The sequence below is a fragment of the Bacillus rossius genome, chromosome 2 (genome assembly GCF_032445375.1).
Source record: "Bacillus rossius redtenbacheri isolate Brsri chromosome 2, Brsri_v3, whole genome shotgun sequence".
In the NCBI taxonomy this organism is placed as follows: domain Eukaryota; kingdom Metazoa; phylum Arthropoda; class Insecta; order Phasmatodea; family Bacillidae; genus Bacillus; species Bacillus rossius.
In genome coordinates this window covers 13,014,169-13,034,326 of record NC_086331.1, presented here as the reverse complement: position 1 = coordinate 13,034,326, position 20,158 = coordinate 13,014,169, and the positions used below count along the sequence as shown (strand labels likewise).

The following is a 20,158-nucleotide window of genomic DNA, read 5'->3' as shown; positions in this document are numbered from 1 at the left end:
ATCCGGCTCTGGTTTGAGGTCTCGAGGTATCTCGACCATGGGCAACGGCATTTTCGATCAACGCCAGCATGGGTGTGCCCATGTGGCAGTTGCCTCCAGGAACTGAAGATCTCTGGGAGAACCCAGTTACAAGTTAACTGTGGAACGTTTTCATTGACAGTTTCCTCTGCAATAGTTTCTTCTGTTTGGTGTCGTCGGACAATAATTTCTTTGTTCAGGTGATGAACAATATTTTTTAGTGTGTGAAAAACCTATTGCAGTGCATTTGGAGTTTATTCAGCAACTGATTTGATGAAGAAAAAATTCCAAAACGTTTTCAAACATTTTTTGTTAATTGGTTTTTCTACCTGAATTCAGGTGACAAAAATTAATTTTGAAACTCAGAATTTTTGTTCTGCTGCAGTGCTTTTATGAAAGGGAACATGTACTCTAATTGGGTTAGGTTATTTTTAGCCAGCTCAGGACTTATCGTATGTTGAGAATTGCATTGATAAAATATAGACATTTTACTAACTACACTTGTTTCAGTTTATATCAAAGAAATATACATTATTATAACAAATGTCATTCATTGCAGATTGTGTGTGTTACTGTTTGTTTATCTGTTTTTGTGTAGCTTAGTTTTTTTTCTTTTTATCTAACTTATCTTTAGCAATATAATATTCATGTTTATTTAATACATGTAAAAGTTTAGCATGTATTAATTCAATGGTTAAAAGCTGTCTATATAGATTTTTTAAAAATAGGAAACTTCATATTTACTAAAACACATCAAATATGAATAATGTCATTAACATATGGGAGCAGTTCAATGAATGATTTGTGTAAAACGTTTAAGATTTTTATTCGTCGAATGCACCTCTTCACATGAATTTGAACACTATTAATGCTGCTAGTAGTTTCCACTTCTCCAGTTGTTAATTTTCCGTCATGAGATATGATGAAGTTACAACAATATTTGTCGGGGAGGCTTTTTTTTATTCCTGGAAAACCTTTGTCAGCATGACCTCATTGCCACCTTCTAAAAGGGTCAATAATCAATAATTATTTGTTATGAATGTGCCATTTGATCGGCCACCATAAGATTATTATTTTAAGGTTACCATTCCACTTGGTAAAAAGTCCATCAGAAATTTTATTGTAATTAAAGTAAAGAAATTTTTTGATCAACATTAGGTGGCTGTTCAACTTAACTTTCCATACAATTTCCATATTATTGACACTGCAGGCATTGTTTCTACATATGTTCCTTTCTTCGCCAAACACATAATTAGCCACTGCAGATGCTAGCAGCATCAAAGTAGTGGTGAAAATGTGTCATGTAGTTTTACGGTGAATTACGAAATCACCCTCGTAGCAGAATGTGAAAAACCAGTTTTCATCTTCATTAAAAATACTAAAATATAATTAAAATATAATTTTCTTGATCAATCTTGCAGTACTATTGTGTTTCAAAGGTAGCAGTGTTAACAATAGATTGAAAACCACAAATGTCACACCCATTAATTCTTGCAAATTTGTTTCATTGTTTATTGAGGGGTTTACTTAAAATCCTTGTTTTTAACATGTCACTTGTTTCTGAGATCTTTTCGTAATATTTCTTATAAGAATTCAGCTAAGCATGTAATGGAACATATGCTTCAGTAGACAATTAATTCCCATTAATTGTGGAAGGAAAAAAAATCACAACCAGTGGCTTCATTTACATCTGTTTGTGTGTCGCAACTTCATTTTTCTTAGTTACAGCACTTGAAATATCGTAATTTATAATACTTACATTGTTACAGTTTTTTAACATTTTCTGCGGCTCTTTCATACGTCTCAGAAGCATGCAGTGAGGCAGCCTTCTTTTTATAATTTTTGGAAATATACTGCGGTTGGATGCAGGATCTCTGGGGTGTCCAGACCTTTTGTTTCGAATGAAATAAATGAACACTGCATATTTGGGTGCTGGTAATGGTTCCCAAGTCGAACCATTTAGACTAAAATAAAAACTTAAATATAATATATCACATTCCATTTGTAAATAGCAATTTCGCAAAATTAATATTAAAATAAAAGTGCATTACATCGTTAGAAAATATATCCGTGAAATGATGGAAAAGCATTTGCAAAACTTTATCACTAAGTTCACAGACCATATGTAAAAAAATGTATAACGGTATGGGACATCAGTAAAAGTAAACAATTTTAAAAACTGTTTATTTTCTTAAACAGAAATGTTTGATACAGCACTGAAATTTATGACTTCTCCTACAAAATATTCAGAATATTTGCAGTTTTATTTTTCACATGTCTTCCCTTTACTATCTCAGCTGCAGAAGCTGTGCATGATTTAAAATCAAAGATGTGTTTATTTTACACATGTCTTCTCTTTACTGTCTCAGATACAGAAACTATGAATGAATTTAAATAAAAGATGTTATTTTCGGGTCAGTAACATAATATCCACCTAGTTTGTGCGTAAATTAAAGGACTTCCTATTAGTGTAAGCCTACATAAATTTTTAACTTTGGCATACATACATACATACATATATATAAAGCAGTTAAGGCCTACTTACTTTTGTTGCTTACAGCTTAATTCTACAACCTTCATTGTTCCTCTTCAATTTTCCGCTTTGAAAATGAATAAAACAAAATATCTGATAATGTATTTCTGTAAGCATTACTACACCCAACCGTACAATAATTTATGTTACCTTTCCGGTTTTTATAACCATCCATATTGCTAGTTGTTTTGACGCGCAGTTTCTTTATTCCTGCCATCCTGCTGTTACTTACCACATTTGCTGCAAGAGTAGGGCGCACTGTGCCTATAATGCAACTATGTCAAATGCGATCTTACCTGACATCCGACATGACGGTCTTCACTTCTCTTTTACCAGCCTAGAAAGCACTAATGATTGGAACAAACACTGTGTAGCCACAGAGCTCTGTCGTATAATAGGTATTAAAATACATTTATTCATAATGTTCGGATGGGCTGGATGCCTTGGACATGTCAGCAGCATCCAGTCCCGTATCTTTGACATTCTGTGTAATCGTAGCACACCCCGTGCAGTGTCAAGGTCAGTAAAACATTTTGTCAGAAATGTGTAGTTTGAGTAGTTAATTTTTCACATCTGTGTTTGAGTAGTGCTAGAGATTTAGCTATCATGAATGAAACCGACTTGCTTGCATTGAGACCCAGTGTTCTTGATGTGTTAGCGAGTGTAGGGCAATAATGGGCTTTAGTATAAAAATTTTGGATAAGTTAGTTTTTATATAATCTTTTTATCCTGTGGAACAAGTAATTTGTTTAGTCCAAGTTATGGTATAGACTATTATTTTATAATGTATTTAAATGTTGATGGAAAATATTTTTGTTGGTCATAGTATTTAGTAGAAAATGTTTATAGCAAGAAGAATTGATATGGAGCGATACTAGAGAGTGAACTTGCATTCCAAAAGACCCAGGTTCAAATCTAAATCCAGCCATCCTAATTTCCGTTTTTCATGCCTTCGGAATTCACTCGAGGCAATGCCCTACTATAGACCATGGCTGATTCCACATTTGCCTTTATGTTGAATTGTGTTTTGTGGTCTCTAATGAGCTTGCTGTCAAACCCAAACTAAAGTAGACCAATGTTTGGTTTTTTTTTTTGTTTGAAAAACCAACATTAACCCCTTAACATATATATATTATGGCTAGATATATGTGTCTAAAAAAAACATTTTTAAAATTGGTTTTTTTGCAGTAATCTATTGTTTTTAATATGCAAATAAACGTACCACATGTAAAACATACTTTTTACATTTTTTACAAAATTATGTAATTTTTAATGCACACTGTTTTACTAACCCGAGTATACTCGTCATTGTTGAAATATATGTAAATACATTATAAATATTTATGGAATATAATTAAATAGATAAATATTTAGATAAAAAACATTTAACACAAATTGGAAGTCATTATAACAACATTAGTAATGTTCAGCATGGTTAGAATTATTTCTCAAAAGTAGTTATTTGAAAATCACATTTATGCAGCAATCTATTTTACCTATTCAATATGCAAATGGACATACCACACAAAATACATTAAAATTTCACGTTTATCACACCATCATGTCATTTTGAATGGACACTGGTTTACTAACCCGTGTATACTCGTCAGTGCTAATATTTACTAAGATTACTAAAAATATTTATAACATTAGCCAGATATAGTATAAGCTTACATAGAAACCAATGAAATAACTTTTGCAACATACCATATTTCTTTTACAAAATTACATCTACTTTTATAAAATTGCCTGAATAACATGAAAAACAAAATTGTACATATGATATGTAAATGTTGTCAGTCCGAATAGATCTTGGTACAAAAATTTACCTCACAAGGTTTGTACAGTGTACACTAATTGCAATAGCTGAACATTCACAAATACACAAAAAAATCATTGTAATGTCAAGGATGTCATTCTTTACAAAAAACAAAGTTTTTATGTGAGACATTCAGTTTTTTTTTTCACAGCACAATAAATAAAATAATGTTTATTTGAATACAGTAGCTGAATAATGTCACGAGTCTGTATTGACATTTGTGAAGTTATTCTTGAATGCATTTCACTCTGACTGTAAGCCTAACTAATTTCTGCCTAAATGTCTGCTGTTGTATGATAAACTCTGAAGCACGGCACTACACACAGTGGCACACCACAGTCTTCACACATGTACCGTGTTTCACGCTGTATTTTTTCCCCCCGTGCATCTGTCACCCTGCTGCACATTGCACACTGGCGTGTAGGATTGCTTTTTTTGTCAGTTGGCGGGATCGTAGCTGGAAAGTGACGTTCAGTCATTCTCAGTGGATTCGTTGATTTTCCAGGCCTACCTCGTCCTGGTGACATTGTTGGCTTGTGAAACTGTTCAATCAAATTTTTGACAACAGCCTCACTGCACTCCAAATGTGACTGCTTCCCTCCCAACTTTGAATATAACAAAAATGAATTCCATATTGCTAGGTCCACTAAATGGAAAAAAATCTTCTTATAGTATTTTTCCCCCTCTTTCTAGGTACTGCATAGTCTGTTGTGCGCTGGTCAACAATGTCCACACCTCCCATTGTACTGTTGTAATCTAACACAACTTGTGGTTTTATGTGCTGTTGTCCATAGATTGTAACACTTTTCATTTCAGAATTGTGGATTGTAGACAACATTGTGACTGGTTTTTTGTCCATCCACTTCAATGCCAATAGTTTCCCTCTTTGGAAAGCCATGACACTGCCTTTCGGCAATTTTTGTTTCCGCAATTCTGGTGGCATTTCTTTTCTTGTCGTTTTCACAGTCCCATAAGAATCGGTTCGATGTGATAGCAACATATCTGATAGCTGTGGTGAGGTATAAAAATTGTCAGTAATGACACAATAACCTTTCCCAAGAAGAGGTTGCACTAATGACATAACTACTTGTGATGACATTGGCAAACCTTAAATTCATCATCAAAATTGGTTCCTCGTCCGTTGTAAATTACGAAGGAATATACATATCCACTTGACGATTCACATAACATGAATGACTTTATTCCGAACCGCGCCCTTTTGAGAGGTAAGTTCTGTTTCCAACCTAGATGCCCTTTATATAACATAAGGCTTTCATCTACTGATCTACTGTGACATCTTTTTCTGGAGTGTAAAGTTCAGAAAATTTATTTTGCAAATGAATATATATAGGCCATATTTTGTTCAGTTTAGGGTTTGGATGGGTGGCTGCATCATATGACTCATTATCCACAAAATGAAGAAACTGTTTCAGCTGAACAAATATGCGAAATGGCATGGTTTTCCTAAAAAATGGTGTGTCAAATATTGGGTTCTTAGCCCAGTACATTTGATATGTACGTTTTTTGACTATGCTTTGAGCCACAACTAGTGCAAGAAAAACATAGATTTCCTCTTTGTTTGTTGGTTTCCATTTTGTTTGAGGATGAGTTTGAATGTACTGTGATGCAAAACGGTTCGTTTCTGTAGCTATGAGTTCAGCCAAATCGTTATCAAAAAATATGAGAAAATAACGAAGAAAATTATCGTCAACATTTACATTTACATTGACGCCTGGTTTACCTGTAAATGGGTATCTTGGAGGAGAGATAGTTGGCAAACTACAGTTTATCTCACACCACATTCTGCCAGATATCTCTTCACTACCTGATTCTTCTGAGCTAGAAATGTCATTATAATTGTCGCTACTATCAGATCCCGATTTATCAAGATCACTCACGTCGCTTCCTTCACTGTCGGAATCACTCATTTTGAACAATTTCTATTATTCACATTACAGTAATGTTGACACCTCAGCTAAAATATATAAACATTGGCGGGAACATCATAAATTCATAATAGTACTATTAGAGACATCTAATGTACAATTGTTCAAACACAAACGGCGAACGCGTGTAAGTAGGCTACCGTGATGGATCGAATCTGCCCTGACATCTAGTGGGTAACATAAAACTACTGGAAGTCTGTTTCAAAGGCTGAAAATACCTACCGCGACATCTAGCGAGAGCTCATGTAACTCATTCGTGAAAACTCGAAATAATATAATCAGACGCACGTTTTTGTTAGTGAGACGAGTAAACTCGGGTTAATAATTACGTGCCAAATGTAAAAAAACGAATATACTCGGGTTAATATGTTAAGGGGTTAATGTCAGCCTCGTGCCTACCCGGACACATGTACAGTGTGCAGAGCTTCAGAAAAAAAACCACGCAATTTGAAAACTGCTAGAGGTATCCGAGCTGTGTCTGTTTACGAAAAGCATTTAAGAATACGCTGAGGGTGGATGAGTTCTGTTTTTGTATTTTATTTTTAAACTGTATTTTTATAAGAGTGGAAATGACTAATAAAACACGTGTTTTCAGACTAATGTTCAGGCATGAAACACCAGGTACAGATTTTGTAAAGCACTCAAGGGACTTGCGTTCTACTTTTATCTTAATTTCTCTGCCATACAATGTTATGATTAACACTCAAATATCATGGTTGCCCCATGCACAACGAGAAGACTGCATGACAGTCCACAGCCCTGCGCTTAGAGGCGATACAGCGCTAGAAGCGCCAGCGAGCGTCGCTTTATCATCTCCGCTTCACTAGCACAAATACACTCCTGACTAGGTGGCTATCTTAAGGTTTAAGTTTATTCATACATCAATCAACATTTTCAATCATTATTTTGGAGGAAACTTCTTCCAGCAAAAATGATAGACTGTTTAGGTATTTTAAACACAAACGAAAGTGAGTTTGCAACTTAATGTGCTTCATTGTAGAACATGGAATGAGTAAGTGATATCAGAATCTCATGTCATTGCTAGAGACCTGCAAAATTGGCGGATTCATTTGGTGATAGGCTAGAATTCAAACACATATACCTCTTAAATAATTTTGCTATTGGCTTACTGTTCATCTGGACGAATCTCAACTAGTTATAAACCCTCAACCAAAGAAGAATCAAATCACAGACAAACCAGCTGAGATGACTTACAAGTCGGCAGCCAACGAACTTGCGTTATTTGCCCGAGTGTGCAAGGGTATGTGCAGTCTATTCTGAAGGCCATCGAAACCGCGAATTTTGCAGGTCTCTAGTCATTGCACAGATTGAACTGATATGTATTGTGATGATGCTCATATCCCATCTTTTTGTGTTATTTTAAGTAAGGAGGTAGGTATTCTGAAATATTAAGGTATTTTTCCCAGGACTTTGCCGGCAGTAGTGTTTTGGCAGTGGGTGAATCAGTCATTCAACGCACTCGTAAACTACACGAACCGGAATGCCAAATCTCCCACCACACCGGCTCAGCTGGGCCTGGCTTACGTATCTGCAACTGCTGCTGCACTTGTTACTGCCATGGGGTGCAAGTCCTACTGGCAGAGAACCGCTGGTCCCTTCCTTCAGGTAACTGCCTTCAAACTACATTCAGCCATCTATTGTTTCTGAATATGCTGCAGACTCTATGCGAATTCCACTGAACTATGATTGTGTACATCTGGTGTAATGGCACTAAACAGGGCCGCACCACAACGCCGAAATGCCAAATTGACCACAAACGCAGACAGCTAGAAAACTTCTGTGTACCACAACGCCGAATTACCACAACGCCGAAATACACTAACGCCGAAAAATGTCATTGCAGGACTGCCACAAAGGTTAGGTTAGGTTAGGTTAGGTTAGACTAGGTTAGGTTAGACTAGGTTAGGCTAGGATAGGCTGGGTAAAGTTAGGTTAGGTTATATTACGCTAGGTTAGGTTAGGTTAGGTAAGGTTAGGTTTGATTGTGGTATTTCGGTGTTAAGGTACATTTAAGAAACACACACAAATTCATTCAGTTGTTGTTTCGGCGTTGTGGTAAACAGCAGTTTTATAGCTGTCGGCGTTGTGGTCAATTTTGACATTCAGCGTTATGGTATTTCGGCGTTGTGGTAACGACCCGCACTGCACTACAATGCACTACACATTTCACACCATCTATGCCTGTAACAGGATAAAAATACAAGTCTTAGGTAGTGAATTTATTGTTTATTCCAATAAAGAAAATACATTCTTTGAATGATCTAGCATTGGTGAAGCTCAATTTGTAATATTTTCTTGAACATATGCTATTGCTGGGTTTAACTGTATGTCATAGTGAAAACACAAGAATGAACAATATTTGTACAAATTCTAATTATGCAGTTTTTTTTCTAACTTTCAGTAAAATAGTGTTTCAAATAGCCTTTTATAGGATTTAAAATTATACGAGCAGTCATGATGGAATTCCACCTGTAACATAGCATGATTCCTGCCCCCTGCTACTAATAATACTGTAACTGAGAATTTGTTATGTTGCTGATGTTTTCTTCATGTTTCGTAATTAATTTATACTCATGTTTCTTTTATTATGCATAGGCATTTAAGGTATTTTGTTTGTGCCTGAATATTAATTATTATTATATTAGGTTAGGTTTTATATAAAGATGAATGTATTTTTTTTATTATTGATTTTTTCTCTATTTTGCTTAATCAGTTAAAATTAACATATGTATTAATTACATTTTTACAATTTTGAAGCATATTCTGGTTAGTGAGGCTGTAACATTCTAGGAGGTTTAAAAAGAAAGGAAACACTGTCAAGACATGGGTGCAATACTCTGTCGCCAGTAAGTTATTTTTCATGCCTCAAGTTAGTGCTTTGTTGAGAAAACCCAACGCATAGGTGCACGACTGTGCAGCAATGAACTTTCGCTACGTCCTGACTCGCCAGCCAATCAGGACAAGCCATGCTGTGATGTGATGTTACTTTCCAAATTTTAAGGGAACAAATGCTAGAAATGTACTTTCCCTATATGGTAATGAACCTGGTTATGTATTTATGTATTGTGATTGTGGTTGGTTAACCCACGGGGTTGCTTTGTTTTGTTTTCACCTTTGTAAGGGAACACAACTTCCTTGTTTAACTATTTGTCACTCGATTTTCACTGCATGCAGTCACGTCATCAGGAACTCGTGAAAAGGAATTAAGATTTTACAAATACACCAATCCCTCGCATAGCACGTCTTCAATTAATGCGAATTCAGTTAGCACGATGTAAATTTTACTGCCCTAGTCTCGAATAGCACGTCTGTAAATTTCAGTTAGCACGAAATCGCCACAGGCTAAAAAAAATCTCGGAAACGACGCGACGTCAGGTATGGAATTCGAGGGGGGAAGAGTGGTTTGGAATGCGAGGGGAAAGAGATGCGCACGCAGATAAACAAATACCGGGCCGTACTGTTGATGCCCGGCCGCAGACCAGGCCGTACCGTTGATGCCCGGCTGCAGACCAGGCCGTACCGTACAGAAACCAAAGCAGATGAAATTGGACACGTTTTTTTAAAAAAAAGCAAGATGATAGTGTTAATTTCACCCCAGAAAATATTTAACTAACTTTTATGTTTTGTATATGTACATATTGTACATATTTTAATGTTATGTTTGTGCTCTAGGGAAAATCTAAATCTGTTTATCTGTTAACTGATTTGTTTACATAGCCGCTTTTATAAGAGGTGTGCATAACAAATTAAATGTTTACATATGGCTGTGTGTTTTAAAGTTACCTATATAAAACCGGTTCTTAATTTCATAAAAGTGTTTTAATTTTGTTAAGTTTTAAACGTAATAACAAAGGATCCAGCTGCTTGCAACAGCAGGCAGACAGACTCCCGCGCGTGTTGAAGGTCACGCCTGGGCGGGCAAGCCAACCTGCTGACTGACGGTAAATATGTTACCACTTATCTCCCGTTACACTGTGCCATGTTTTCTTTATCTAACGTATTCGGTGGTAGGCTTAAAAAGATAAATGATATGACATATGCATTTTCAAGTATTATTCTACGCATTTATATTATGTAAAGATTACTTCCCTACACATCTTGGAACACATTAAATAATTTAGCCTTATATTTATGGGGACTAATGCTTCAGAATACGCGATTTCGATTAACACGAACATTTTTAGGAACGAATTAGTCGTGCTAAGTGAGGGATTGGTGTAGATAATTTCACGCCTGCTGGTTAAGGCCTGGCTGAAGTTTAACCTTTGTTTTATGTGTTTTCAGACTTTTTTTTTAACTATAAATTTGACCTCAGGCTTTGGCATTGGCCCATTGCAATGGTAATTGCCAGCAAGACCACACTGGCCTCGGATAATTTTGTACTTCGCTTAAAAATTTAGGTAGAGGATGTCAGTTAATTTTTTTTGTTCAATTGAGCGACGAGCTATAGTGACTGTGGAAAATCATCTGGACATATAAGTTGTGATCGGTGTTTTGTTTTGAGAAAATAATAAAACACACTGTCCAAAACTTCTTTTAAATAAAAATTTCTAGCAGAAAAACTACTCTATTGAAAGAATAATTCAGCCTCCAATTTGACAAAAAGACAAACTTAAAAACATAACTTCGAATTAATGTATATAAACATCACAAACTCTCCAGAGATTAGTGTGTTGTTAATATTCTTGGTTGCTTAGCCAGGCCTACCTGGAATGCAACACAACATGTTTCTTTTAAAAATATCTCCATTGTCATTAGAGATCAAGAAGGAGGTGGGTATGAAAGTTGAGTAGAGATTAAATTTGGAATTAAAAGAGCAAAATATGAAGAAAGTAGGGTCTTTCTAGTTGCTTCTTGACATTTTAACTTGAAGGAATAAACTGTGCTAAATTCAAGAATGAATGATGTTAAAGCAACTCCTCCCAATACATAATAATGAATTTTGAGAGCTATTTATCAGCGTGGACTGAGGCTCTCTTCGGCATCTCACTAGTCACATACATGAACCCCAGTCATCTTGCTTCTGTTCTCACAGCAACCAGCACTCCTTCCATTGTCCTGACATGTAGGCTCGTCAGTGGGTTCTGCTTGTAGGTGTTGGGGGTCGAAATTAATGAGAGGATTAATTTTTTCTATAAGTTTGGTTCATCAATATTGTTACGGATGCGAGAGACCAGGTTCGGAGCTGGCTGGTTGCCATGGTCACTGGCGTCACGCGCCGTGTCACGTGACGTCCACTGACGTAAGGCATGCCACGTGCACCTGGCCGGATCACAAGGGTCGTTGCTTCCCCCTCCTCCCTCCGCTCCCTGCGTATCATCCTGTCTTGACGCTGTTATCTATCGCTGAGCGGCCTTGATAATTCCACAGAGGCCGCTGTGTGAAGTGGCGTGAGCAAATTATGCTATTCTCGATGTTTCGGGCGTCGGGTCGGCTCGGAATGACGCGACTCTTCACAACTGCTCTCGTCGGTTCTAGAAGGGCGCCACAGTACTTAAGCAGCGACGCCGGCCTCCACGGGAGTTCTTTTGCCCTGATGATTGGCTGAGGCAATGACAGACTAGAAACAAGCCTTTTTCGAATGTGGAAGAGGTGTGTTACCGTCCTGTAGAATTTGTCTGTCCATTGTTAAGGAATCTAGCGTACATTTCTACTTTGTTTTGTCAGAAGTGTGTGCAGGCTGTCTTAACTATTGCCCTCAGGAGACGGAGGTGATTTGTTGTCGGTGGCCTTCTCATCAATATGCGTTTCCAACTGACCAGAGCCCAGAGGGGTGTTAGTATTTAAGAGTCGTTACTCTTTTGTTAAGGCAGAGAGTTCCCCAAGAGGCGTATTATAACTGCCATATGTATTTAGTTGAATCCAGGGTAGAAGTATTTCCAAGACTTATTTTCGGTTTGAGGTTGTAATTTTGGAAGTGTGATTGTTTCTCTTGCTCCAGGTTGTGCGTTTTTGCAGAAGATTAGGAACACAATGTTATATTCAAATGTTGTCTTTATCTTGATGCGGTATTTGAATTTCATGTTCCCATTTTCACTGGGAATTTTCGGAGGACTGATGACGATGACCGGACTGTTAATTAATTTATTAAGTTCTGTAGGAGCGTAGTATGTATTTTCAGGTTCGGCGGAGTGCTGTTTTTTTAAAGTACTATTCATATTCTGATGTATGAGAGTCAAGGGGTTCCTAGGCAAGAAGAGGAGGGGACAGAGTCTCTTGGCCAGACAAACGCCGCTGAGGCATGGCGGGCTCTTCAAAACAGCAGTCTCGGTGACCTACAAGTCTGTTCAATTTTAGAGAGCATTAATTCAGGTTATTTGTCGGGAGACTTAGCGGGTGACAGCGTACAAACTCATTTTTAAAATCACCTGTGTTCAAGCTAGTATTTGAACCAAGTGACCACAGGATGAGTAAAGGACGCTGACCTCTATACCTCTGGTACTGCCTTTGGTGAGGAAGAGCGACACCCGTAACCTAAGTCAGTGAAAAGTTAAATTACAGTGTTACACTTTGCTTTAAACCCAAAAATATGTTTGGGTTTAGTTAAATAATATTCATTGTTCATATTTTAGGCACTTTGTAAATGCTGCCAAGGGGATTTTATATTACCAGGAGAGTAGCATGGTTCAGTATGGTCGGTAGAAACACGTCCCCTGGGCTAGCACAAGAGAGCCAAGGGAGGAGTGAGGTGACACACTGCAGGCAATTTTCAAAGGTTTACCATCCATTACTTTGTCTTGTTGGAGGGAAGTGTAGGTAGTATCTGTTCAATGGCAGCTGAAAGCAAAGATAGAAAAATGTGTGCTGACTGTGCTTCTAGGCTATCGTTGGATATGTACCACACTCTAATTCTTCATAAAAGTTTTCATTGGATGGGTTATTTCTTCGACAAAATGGGGATAGTGTATATCGTGCAGGTAGTTTATGTTCCGTCACAGCCACATTTTGCCAGGAGTCATACATGCTGTAGAATGTGTTCGGTATTAGAAAAATACCTGCCATAGGTAGATACATGAGTAATATATATGGTGGTGTCAGGTTGGGTTCCCCCAGAAACCCAGGTTGGTGCTGGAGGAAGACAGCATGGGCTCTGTCGGGTGCTGGCTAACCCTCAGAATTAACTATAAAAGAGACTCTCGAACGTGAAAAGTCAGGGTCCTAGCAAGCACCGGCCACAGATTTTTGTTTATATATAATAGTTGTGTCACCCGTCCGTAAAATGTGCAGTTAGGAATTTTAACTGTACATAGCATAATAAACAAAAACCAAAAGAACAATGGTTGGCACAAGAGCGAGATGTAACCGAATGGAGTGAGCTGTGAAGAAGAACTGTGGGTGGCCACCGTGAGCACCATTTGTGCTTCCTGTGTTCCGTAGAGAATAGGTGCACTCTCTGAGTGCTTGCAAAAGGCCTGGAAAGCGTGCTGGTAAATACTAAGTTAAAGGCAATAGACAGAGGAGAAACACAGTGAGAGAACATACAAATTTGGATTTTACACCCACAACACAGAAGTGCAAATGGTGGATCATAATAGGAAAACTTCAAATGAATTAAAACCACCTGATCTTGTTGATTTCTTTAATATAAACACAGACAACTCATAATCACACGAGCACTTTTTATTTAGTTTTATGTTAATGTTACATTAACCTGGTATTACATTAACCCGGTGTTATATCCTACATACATTACAAAGTACCAAGCAAGCATTAGCTTTTTTTTTGTTTTCAGGCTTACCAACCAGAATACATAGAATGTCTCCAGACATACTTTAAATTTATCTTCTCAACACTCTCCTCATAAATTTAAAACATAAGCATTCATTTCAAACTGTCTTCAGACATCAAAAACAATATTCTTTACAAGATTACAATAAGTATTTGAGTTGACAGCTTTTGTGAACATGTCGGCCAGCTGACATTCAGTTGGACAATACTGCAGGTTAAAGTTATTTTCATTCACCTTTTCACACAAGAACTTAAACTTGATATCAATATGTTTTGACCTCTTAAATACACTGTGATTTTTTATCATGTTGATTGTACTTTGATTGTCAATGTTCAGGTTCACCAAAATGTCTTCACCTGTTAGCTCGTTGTACACAGAATTCAAGAAAATCAGTTCTTTGACACATTCACTTGCAGCAATAAATTCACTTTCTGCAGTGCTTAGCGATACTACAGGTTGACGTTTAGTAGACCAAGCAATTGGACTACCACCATACATGATGACATATCCAGATGTACTTCTACGAGATGCTTCATCGCCTGCATAGTCAGCGTCACTATAGGCATTCAACACTGTGGTGTTTTCACTGGTGGAGTACTTGAGTCCTAAGTTTTGTGTCCCTTGGAGATACCTTAAGATTCTCTTAACTTTCTGAACATCATCTGCAGAAGGGTTTTCAGTTTTCCTTGAAGCTACATTCACCGCATATGTAATATCCGGTCTGGTTCTGTTGGACAGATATAGTAAGCTACCAATTGCTTGTCTGTAAGGAAAACTCACAACTTTTTCTACATTGGATAATCGTTCTATCTCAATTACTTGACTTGTTGGGGTTTTTACAGGTTTGGAACAATCCATGTTGAACATTTTCAGCAACTGGGAAGTATAGGACTTCTGATGAAGGACAACTGAATCTGAAGTGTTTTTGATTTCAATTCCTACAAAACATTCAGGATTGTTGGTTATTCTTACTTCAAATTCTGTTTGAAGCTTGGACAGCAGGTCATCAATTTTGTTTCTCTTTGTAGACATTACAAGTCCATCATCAACCCAAAGTGCCATGAACAGATCACCTTCACTGTTTCTGAATACAGATTTGTCTGTTGTAAGTTGCAAAAGTCCCTGATTTGTGATAAAATCCACAAATCTTTTGTTCCAAGCTCTTGGAGCTTGTTTTAGTCCATACAGGGACTTCTTCAGTTTTATCACTGAACCAGTTTCATTCTCAAAACCTTCTGGCAAAGACATGTAAAGTTCTTGTTCCAAATTACCATACAGAAAAGCTGTTTTCACATCAAAGAGCTTGAAAGACATTTGTTTGGAATTTCCATAAGCCACAAGAAATCTCAAAGTATTTACAGACACAACTGAGCTAAAAGTTTCTTCAAAGTCATTACCCGGTTTTTGTTCGCATCCACGCACTACTAGTCTGGCTTTGTATACGTTATTGTCCTTTATACGAAATACCCATCGACTACTTAGCAGTCTTTGACTCCCTTTAACTTTGTCCCTTTCGACAAACTCAAAGACCTCATTTTTCAGTAGGGAAGATTTTTCTTCCTGAATCGCGTTCAGCCAAAGTTCTCTATCTGCACCTGTGATGGCTTCCTGGTAAGACAGTAGAACATATTCTTGCAAATGTGTAGGCAATTTTCTCTCTCTTCTTTGTTTCACACATGAATTTTTGTCTTCAGTAGATACGTCAGATTCTTTAGTAGCAGCTTGACAATCTTCTTCATGAGTTTTATTGGATTGAAAACCCAAAAATGGTTCTTCGCCATCACTGTCATCTTCAATTTTGGCATGTTCTACTGGTTCACGGTGTATAAGCAATTTTTTGTTACCTTCATTTTTTTCACAAGATTTACTTCTCACCATTATTCTATTTGAAGACTCCCTGTCAGAACTCAGTTCAGTACCTTCCACAAAGGTTACATCTCTTGACAATTCAATTCTGTTTTCATTTGGATTCCATAGTCTGTATCCATTTGACGAATATCCAATCATCACAAGTTTTTTGCATCTACCATCCAGTTTTTTTAATTTCTTCACATTCTTGGCATAAGCACTGCAACCAAACAATTTTAGATTAGAGAGATCAGGTTTTTTTCCATACCATAACTCTGCAGGGGTAAGGTCTACCGTGACGGATGGACTTCTGTTTAACAAATATGTGGACGTGCGCAACGCCTCTCCCCACATGTTTTTGTCGAGACCAGAGTCAAAAAGAAGTGCTCTTGTCTTCTCCATCAAAGTCCTGTTAAGTCTTTCTGCGCGGCCATTTAGCTGAGGAGAAGCTGGTGGAGCATAATCTATCTTAATTCCCCTTTCTAGACACCAATTTCGGAATTCATTAGAGCTGTATTCACCTCCCATATCACACCGAAGCTTGTGTATCTTCATATTCCATTTTGATTCTGCTTCAGCCACAAAACATTGTGTGGCATGGTAGACATCAGATTTATTCTTAATCAGAGTTACCACAGCAAAATGTGTATAGTCATCTAGGAATGTCACAAAGTAATTGTAGCCGTCCCAGGTAGAATCAAGAGGTCCACAAACATCTGTATGAACAATTTCCAGAGGTCTTGTTGCCCTTTCTCTCTCTCCTCCAAAGGTTTTTCTGGTCTGTTTTGATGATAAACAAGTTTCACAGACAGTATCAGAACTAAAATTCAGATTTTCCAGTCCAAAGGACAAGTCAGTCAGTTTCTTCAAGTTTTCAAAGTTTAAATGTCCCAGTTTTCTGTGCCACAACATTGCATCAGTCACTTGTTTGTGTTCAGTCAGAAATGTTTTTTCACAATGTGTCAGCTTTATGGTATAAAGTCCATTTGCTTCTTTAACACCTACAATTTTGACACCACTTTTATTAATCTCTACCCTGTCTTCAGCAAAGTTAACACTGCCTCCACTTTCTGTAATTTTGTTTACAGACATCAAATTTTTCGTCAAGCCTGGAACATACAACACGTCCTTAAGTATACATTCTTTATACTCTATGTCACCCTTAAGTTTTGCACTGAGATTTTCGTCAACTTTGGATGTCGTGATTTCAGAGTCAACATTTTCAGTATTCAACATGAACTGACTGGTTGTGGCCATATGTGAGGTACAGCCAGAGTCAAGAACCCATGTTCCCTTATGGTTTTTCCTGGTGGATTCTGTTAAAAATGCAACTTTAAAATTTTCACGTGTACCAGCCCTGTTTCCTTTGTTTCTGAAGTAGCAGTTTTCTTCACTATGGTTGTCCTTTTTACATATTTTACATGGTTTTGATTTAAAGGTACAGTTTCTGGATATGTGGCCTCTATTGTTACATCTATAACATATAACGTCCCTGTTCACAGTTCTGAATGCAACATTGTCACACTCACCACTTGACTGGGTGCGTTCCTCTTCTGCCAATAACCTTGCAATAAGGTTTGTCAAGGTTTGGTCACACTTAGGAGTTGAATCCCAGGCAGTCATGAAAAACTTGTAACTGCTCGGCAATGATGACAAAATCTTTCCTATCATCGTTTCATCATCAATACAATGCCCTATACTTTTCAATTTGACAGATAAATTTTGAATTTCCGAGAGGTCTGATGCAACACAGTTAATTTTGAAATTGAAAAATGCTTGAAGTAGTGAGTTCTTGTTGTGGTTACTGTCTCGTTCGTAAATAGAACACAATTTTTTAAACATTTCCTTTGCCGTGGTGCACGACATAACAAACTGAATGTTACCTTTGTCAATAGTAGTAACAATGTATCTTTGTGCCTTGGCGTCCTTCTTTTCCCAATCCTTGTCACGTTTTTCGGTATCATCTTCTTCGCTAATGACATTGTACACGTCTGCTGCTTTCATTAACACAGTTATTTGAAATTTCCAAATACTGAAATTTGCATGACCAACGAGTTTTTCAACTTGCAAGAAGTCGTCCGACGATGTAGCCATTTTGCAATAAACGTTTTTCCGTTTTGTCACATAATTGAAAACAATCCCAACGATTTTAACAGTATCACACCTGGGCCCATAACCTGTTGATTTCTTTAATATAAACACAGACAACTCATAATCACACGAGCACTTTTTATTTAGTTTTATGTTAATGTTACATTAACCTGGTATTACATTAACCCGGTGTTATATCCTACATACATTACAAAGTACCAAGCAAGCATTAGCTTTTTTTTTTGTTTTCAGGCTTACCAACCAGAATACATAGAATGTCTCCAGACATACTTTAAATTTATCTTCTCAACAGATCTCTGGTTACTATATAACATTTTTAATGTGGAGATATCTTTTTGTTTTGTTTTGATATCACCATTTATCACAGTTAAAGGCATTCATTTGACTGGTATTAACTAGGTGATTTCTGGGAGAAACTTACATGGTTCATAACACTTTTAGAATCAGTCATCAAAATTTAAATACAATAACAAACATAATTACAATAATTCGCAAGGCACCCGCGGTTATTTGCAAATTTTATTAATGACCATGCTTTAAGGTTATCTAAACTCTAACCATTATATGACTGATGAAATCACATAATCTTAAAATTGATAAACATTATAATTTTCTATTAACTGTCCCACGATACCAAATAGTCTTCATGTCTTCCGGATTTTAAAGTAAAATATTAAAAAAAATAGGTCCGAGAGATGAATATTTAGATGAAGCCTTACATTACTCAGTTTTATCTTTGGCACTTGGCTGGACACGAGGCAGAGCATGTTGGATTCTAGATGCGTTGGAGAGAGGGGTAGCTGAATAGGGCTGCTCCCGAGGCCGAAAGAAGGAACACAGCTTGGGGCTTGCATTATTCAGCCCGTCCCTGGGACCCCACTGTGGAACATAGTTCACACAGTGTTAAGGAAATATAAAGGCACACCGGAATGACCAGTAAAACATGGTGCTTGAGTAACGGTGCTACAAGGGAAAAGTCAGAAGTATTACTCACCAGAGCGTGGGGGTGTCCGGAGGTGAAGTTAAACCATTATAAGAACCGCCCGCGGGTGCGGAGACGAAAACATTAGTAACCAGTACTCACTCACTACCAGGGGCGCAACAACTAAATTTCCAAGGGGGGGGGGGGGGGGCAATGTACCTTTTTATAAAGAATCATCGATCCCCCCTATTGAAGCGGGGGGTCTGGGGGTCCTCCCCCGGGAAAATTTGTATTTCAAGGTGGAAAATGGTTCTATTTAAGCAGTTTTATTATCTAAAAATTGATTACACAGCACTTTCTTTGACCCCGTTTGCCCCCACTTCGAGGTTTCAGAGGGGGGAAAAATACCCTTTCCCCCCCTCCCCCCCCTGTTGTTGCGCACCTGCTCACTACGGCTATAACTTTAAACTAAAAAGGGAAAAAAAACCTTTGTATAGTGACTACGTGCTTCACTGTAGTCAATCTCTCTGCTCGCGAGTTATGTGGATGCTCGTGTACAAACTGTCGGCGAGTCCACACGTGACCACGACGAAAGATACACTGTGACTTCCTGCGGGGACGGGAGGGTCACTATGTTAAAAGCCCCACAAGTCTTCAAAAAAAAGGGTGGGGGAGATAAAAAGCGGACGTGGCTAGTAGGAATGAGGGAGGAGAGTCTCTGTCCTAATTTGTGTAGGGGCATCCAAAACACCCAGGATAAATATTAACTGCGCCGAACTATAGTTAGCATGACTGCCGCTAGATCGTGTACTGCAAGACATCGGTGGTGGATCCAGCCACGTGCATAGAGCTTGGGGAGGTGTCGTTCCCTGGCGGGGCAAACAGGAGTTAGTCAGAGTTAAGTTCCAAAGGCGTCGGAGAGATTGTGCCCGAGGGGCGTGCAGGTGCTAGCATGGGTGTGGCGTGTTTCCTAAGGGGAGGGTGCCCATTGTCTGGGTGCTGGTTGTGAGAAGGCATGCAAAAAACTCATAGTTGAGGGGGAGGAGGAAAAGCTTGCGTTGTGAGAAGGCTGCAGGACCCAATACTGCAGACGTAGAAATAACATGCCGGATCGGGCAGGAGGCGGGCGAAATGGGAATCGTGCCGCCAACTCCGCATGGGAGCCGTGGCGCTGAGACAAGGAGAGAACCTACTGGGTAAAGTTTAAATC

General features: G+C 38.0%; 1 protein-coding gene across 11 annotated transcripts in view; it reads left to right on the top strand.

Annotated features, from left to right (window-relative positions):
* LOC134529109 (sideroflexin-2) overlaps nt 1–20,158 on the top strand; it is a 55,778-nt gene that overhangs the window by 7,336 nt on the left and 28,284 nt on the right. For all 11 annotated transcript variants that reach the window (XM_063362853.1, XM_063362857.1, XM_063362850.1 and 8 more), the window contains exon 4: nt 7,744–7,942. In XM_063362853.1, coding sequence (XP_063218923.1) covers nt 7,744–7,942 — 199 coding nt within the window. The remainder of the gene's footprint in view (nt 1–7,743; nt 7,943–20,158) is intronic.